The 5,000-nt window shown below is 44.6% G+C and overlaps 1 protein-coding gene across 6 annotated transcripts in view; it reads left to right on the plus strand.

Annotated features, from left to right (window-relative positions):
- Window positions 1-5,000, plus strand: part of LOC110535129 (extracellular matrix organizing protein FRAS1) — a 349,490-nt gene that overhangs the window by 311,793 nt on the left and 32,697 nt on the right. For 5 of the 6 annotated variants that reach the window (XM_090191232.1, XM_090191233.1, XM_090191234.1 and 2 more), the window contains one exon: window positions 3,815-3,965. In XM_090191232.1, coding sequence (XP_090047358.1) covers window positions 3,815-3,965 — 151 coding nt within the window. Of the gene's footprint in view, window positions 1-3,814; window positions 3,966-5,000 lie in introns of those variants that run through there. The other variant, XR_016484722.1, reaches the window with a different exon arrangement.

Consider the following 5,000-nt stretch of genomic DNA (forward strand, 5'->3'; position numbering starts at 1 on the left):
TACCACATCGTCAGGACAACAAGGTAAAACAACCTTGTCACCTTTGGAGTGCACTACTTTTGACCAGGGCCCAGGCTAGTCACCCTGTTTCACTATTTTCTGTCATTGTGGGTGTCTACAATAACAAAATACATTGTAATTATAGGAAACAAAATATAAATTAAATCAAATTGTATTTGTCACATGCGCCGAATACAACAGGTGTACACCTTACCGTGAAATGCTTACTTACAAGCCCTTAACCAACAATGCAGTTAAATAAAAATATATAATTTAATAGCCAGGGTAGATCCACCTATGTTAACATAATATAATTGCATTGCTAGGCCTATATGCATTCCGTTTGTGTTACGCTCGCGCCCCCTGCTGGTATACAGGTGCAGTTTTATTAAACCGTGTTTCTCATATTGATTTTCCCGGAGCACTATACTACGTATGTGGTTTGAGGAGTTAGCGAGTTAACTTTGGTCAACTCTTGAGTTCAACTCGGGATAACCGGTACCACGAATGTGGCTCAAACCTTTTTAGCCAGGTACATTTCTATGGCAATGACTCTTTCAGAACGAACCTGCTCCGGGACATCCTGAATGAAGTGTCTGAGATCCGAGTTGAAGACCAGTGACATCAGATTCCCTCCCTCTCACAAAGATTGTGTCATCCCCTTCAGTTGAGGAAGGGGGACTAAGGGACTAACAGCATATTTTATTAATCAAATCAAAAAAATGTAGTTAAAATAACAATTTCATTACAGATTTAGTAATGACAGAATGCATTTCAAATCAAATCAAATTGTATTTGTCACATGCGCAGAATACAACAGGTGAAAAGCGTACTTACAAGTCCTTAACCAACAATGCAGTTCAAGATATATAGTTAACAAAATATTTATTAAATAAACAAACGTTTTTTTTTTTTAAATGAATGAATCAAAACGTAACACAAAAAATGCACATAACAATAACGAGGCTATATACAGGGTACCGGTACCGAGTCAATGTGGAGACTATATACAGGGTACCGGTACCGAGTCAATGTGGAGGCTATATACAGGGGGTACCGGTACAGAGTCAATGTGGAGGATATATACAGGGGGTACCGGTACCGAGTCAATGTGGAGACTATATACAGGGTACCGGTACCGAGTCAATGTGGAGACTATATACAGGGGGTACTGGTACAGAGTCAATGTGGAGGCTATATACAGGGTACCGGTACCGAGTCAATGTGGAGACTATATACAGGGTACCGGTACAGAGTCAATGTGGAGACTATATACAGGGTACCGGTACAGAGTCAATGTGGAGGCTATATACAGGGTACCGGTACCGAGTCAATGTGGAGACTATATACAGGGTACCGGTACAGAGTCAATGTGGAGACTATATACAGGGTACCGGTACAGAGTCAATGTGGAGGCTATATACAGGGTACCGGTACAGAGTCAATGTGGAGGCTATATACAGGGGGTACCGGTACAGAGTCAATGTGGAGGCTATATACAGGGTGTACCGGTACTGAGTCAATGTGGAGGCTATATACAGGGGGTACCGGTACAGAGTCAATGTGGAGACTATATACAGGGGGTACCGGTACAGAGTCAATGTGGAGGCTATATACAGGGTACCGGTACAGAGTCAATGTGGAGGCTATATACAGGGTACCGGTACAGAGTCAATGTGGAGGCTATATACAGGGTACCGGTACAGAGTCAATGTGGAGGCTATATACAGGGGGTACTGGTACAGAGTCAATGTGGAGGCTATATACAGGGGGTACTGGTACAGAGTCAATGTGGAGGCTATATACAGGGGGTACTGGTACAGAGTCAATGTGGAGGCTATATACAGGGGGTACTGGTACAGAGTCAATGTGGAGGATATATACAGGGGGTACCGGTACAGAGTCAATGTGGAGGCTATATACAGGGGGTACTGGTACAGAGTCAATGTGGAGGCTATATACAGGGGGTACTGGTACAGAGTCAATGTGGAGGCTATATACAGGGTACCGGTACAGAGTCAATGTGGAGGCTATATACAGGGGGTACTGGTACAGAGTCAATGTGGAGGCTATATACAGGGTACCGGTACAGAGTCAATGTGGAGGCTATATACAGGGTACCGGTACAGAGTCAATGTGGAGGCTATATACAGGGTACCGGTACCGAGTCAATGTGGAGGCTATATACAGGGTACCGGTACCGAGTCAATGTGGAGGCTATATACAGGGTACCGGTACAGAGTCAATGTGGAGGCTATATACAGGGTACCGGTACAGAGTCAATGTGGAGGCTATATACAGGGTACCGGTACAGAGTCAATGTGGAGGCTATATACAGGGGGTACCGGTACAGAGTCAATGTGGAGGCTATATACAGGGTACCGGTACAGAGTCAATGTGGAGGCTATATACAGGGGGTACCGGTACAGAGTCAATGTGGAGGCTATATACAGGGTACCGGTACAGAGTCAATGTGGAGGCTATATACAGGGGGTACCGGTACAGAGTCAATGTGGAGGCTATATACAGGGTACCGGTACAGAGTCAATGTGGAGGCTATATACAGGGGGTACCGGTACAGAGTCAATGTGGAGGCTATATACAGGGTACCGGTACAGAGTCAATGTGGAGGCTATATACAGGGTACCGGTACAGAGTCAATGTGGAGGCTATATACAGGGTACCGGTACAGAGTCAATGTGGAGGCTATATACAGGGTACCGGTACCGAGTCAATGTGGAGGCTATATACAGGGAGTACCTGTACTGAGTCAATGTGGAAGCTATATACAGGGTACCGGTACCGAGTCAATGTGGAGGCTATATACAGGGTACCGGTACCGAGTCAATGTGGAGGCTATATACAGGGTACCGGTACCGAGTCAATGTGGAGACTATATACAGGGTACCGGTACCGAGTCAATGTGGAGGCTATATACAGGGAGTACCTGTACTGAGTCAATGTGGAAGCTATATACAGGGTACCGGTACCGAGTCAATGTGGAGGCTATATACAGGGTACCGGTACCGAGTCAATGTGGAGGCTATATACAGGGTACCGGTACCGAGTCAATGTGGAGACTATATACAGGGTACCGGTACCGAGTCAATGTGGAGACTATATACAGGGGGTACCGGTACAGAGTCAATGTGGAGGCTATATACAGGGTACCGGTACCGAGTCAATGTGGAGGCTATATACAGGGTACCGGTACAGAGTCAATGTGGAGGCTATATACAGGGTACCGGTACCGAGTCAATGTGGAGGCTATATACAGGGTACCGGTACCGAGTCAATGTGCGCGGGTACAGGTTAATCGAGGTCATTTGTATAGTGACTGTGCATCAATTATAAACAGCGAGTAGCAGCAGTAAAAACAAAGCGGGGTTCAATGTAGATAGTCAGGGTGGCCATTTGATTAGTTTAATTGTTCAGCAGTCTTATGGCTTGGGGGTTCGAAGCTGTTAAGGAGCCTTTTGGTCCCAGACTTGGCGCTCCGGCTACCGCTTGCCATGCGGTAGTAGAGAGAACAGTCTATGACTTGGGTGACTGGAGTATTTGACAATTTTCTGGACCTTCCTCTGATACCACCTAATATATAGATATGTGAAGCTAACTGAAGCTGGCTAACTGAAGCTGGCTAGCTTTAGAAAACCTTAAGTAGATTGTAGTATACCCCTACTGGACAATACATTTGATTGATTGACTGAATTATGTTTATTTCTATACTATAACTCATTGTTTGACTGACTGATTTTTATTTCTACACTGTAACTGATTGACTGACTGACTGATTGATCGATTGATGTTGCAGGCCACCAACCTGATCAGTAAGAAGGAGCTGTTGACCATGGACCCAGACACCGATGATGGTCAGCTGGTCTATGAGGTCACAGCAGAGCCTAAACACGGCTTCCTGGAGAGCAAACTAAAACCTGGGGCTCCTATCACCTCCTTCACACAAGGTATGGTGTGTGTTTGTATGTGTGTATGTGGGGGTGGGGGGGGTTGTCTGTGTGTGTGCGAGCGAGCGAGCGACAGGGCAGTGCACAAAACTTTCATTGGGCAGGAGCTCAAACAGGAAAAAGCCCCCCCCCCCCCCCCCCTTAAAAAAACCGAACGACTCATAATTTATATCTCGAAAGTCATAACATAACAACTGTCTCTGTAGCAACACACTCTCATTGTTTTTTGCATTGGCCTATTTATTTCTGCGACACACTCGTCACAAACTGTAAACCAGCTAGTTACACTGCCTCCTAAAGACGTGATCGACATCAGGAACAGAAGATGAGCTGTCAGCTGATCGTTGATATTGATGGTTAATGTACATCTGCTAGTTAGCTAGTTATCTACTGATTGTGATTTATCTTTAATGCTCTTAAAATAATAATTTAAGATAATATTCATATATTTCTAACTCAAGATATATGGCTGGGTGGCTAGTGTGAATATTTTAGTATATGGAGGTTACTTAGAGTTTAGACTAACTGTGTTGCTGCTGCAGACTGAAGAAGGGATGGAGTTGGGTCTGAGCGAGGGTTGTTGAAGTAGCAGCTCTTCTCTGTCTTTCTGCCTCTCTCTGCTGACAGACAGAATCAAGTGATACGTTAATCACATGTTATTCCGCTGTGGCAAAACGGTTGATGTTTAAACTAGGTAGCTAGCTACCGTAAAACGTCAATTAAACGCATAGTCTCAAATAGCCGCTTGTCCCTTTTAATAGCCAGGCAATGGCGCACATTTCAGCAAATAAACGCCTGTTTCAAATAAATGCCAGGTTTAAATGAATTGTTTACGAGTTTTAATGTTTGATTTCACATTAAATAATTCAGTAATGACTCTGAAAAATGATTGCAATCATCTGTTTTTATCGGCAGCAAGAAACTGCTAGCCGCTTCCCGGGTGGCGCAGTGGTTAAGGGCGCTGTACTGCAGCGCCAGCTGTGCCACCAGAGACTCTGGAAATTAAGAAATCTATTAAAATGCAATGTATTCAAA

Source organism: Oncorhynchus mykiss, chromosome 11 (assembly GCF_057628025.1).
Source record: "Oncorhynchus mykiss isolate SJ-2025 chromosome 11, ASM5762802v1, whole genome shotgun sequence".
NCBI classification, from domain to species: Eukaryota; Metazoa; Chordata; class Actinopteri; order Salmoniformes; family Salmonidae; genus Oncorhynchus; species Oncorhynchus mykiss.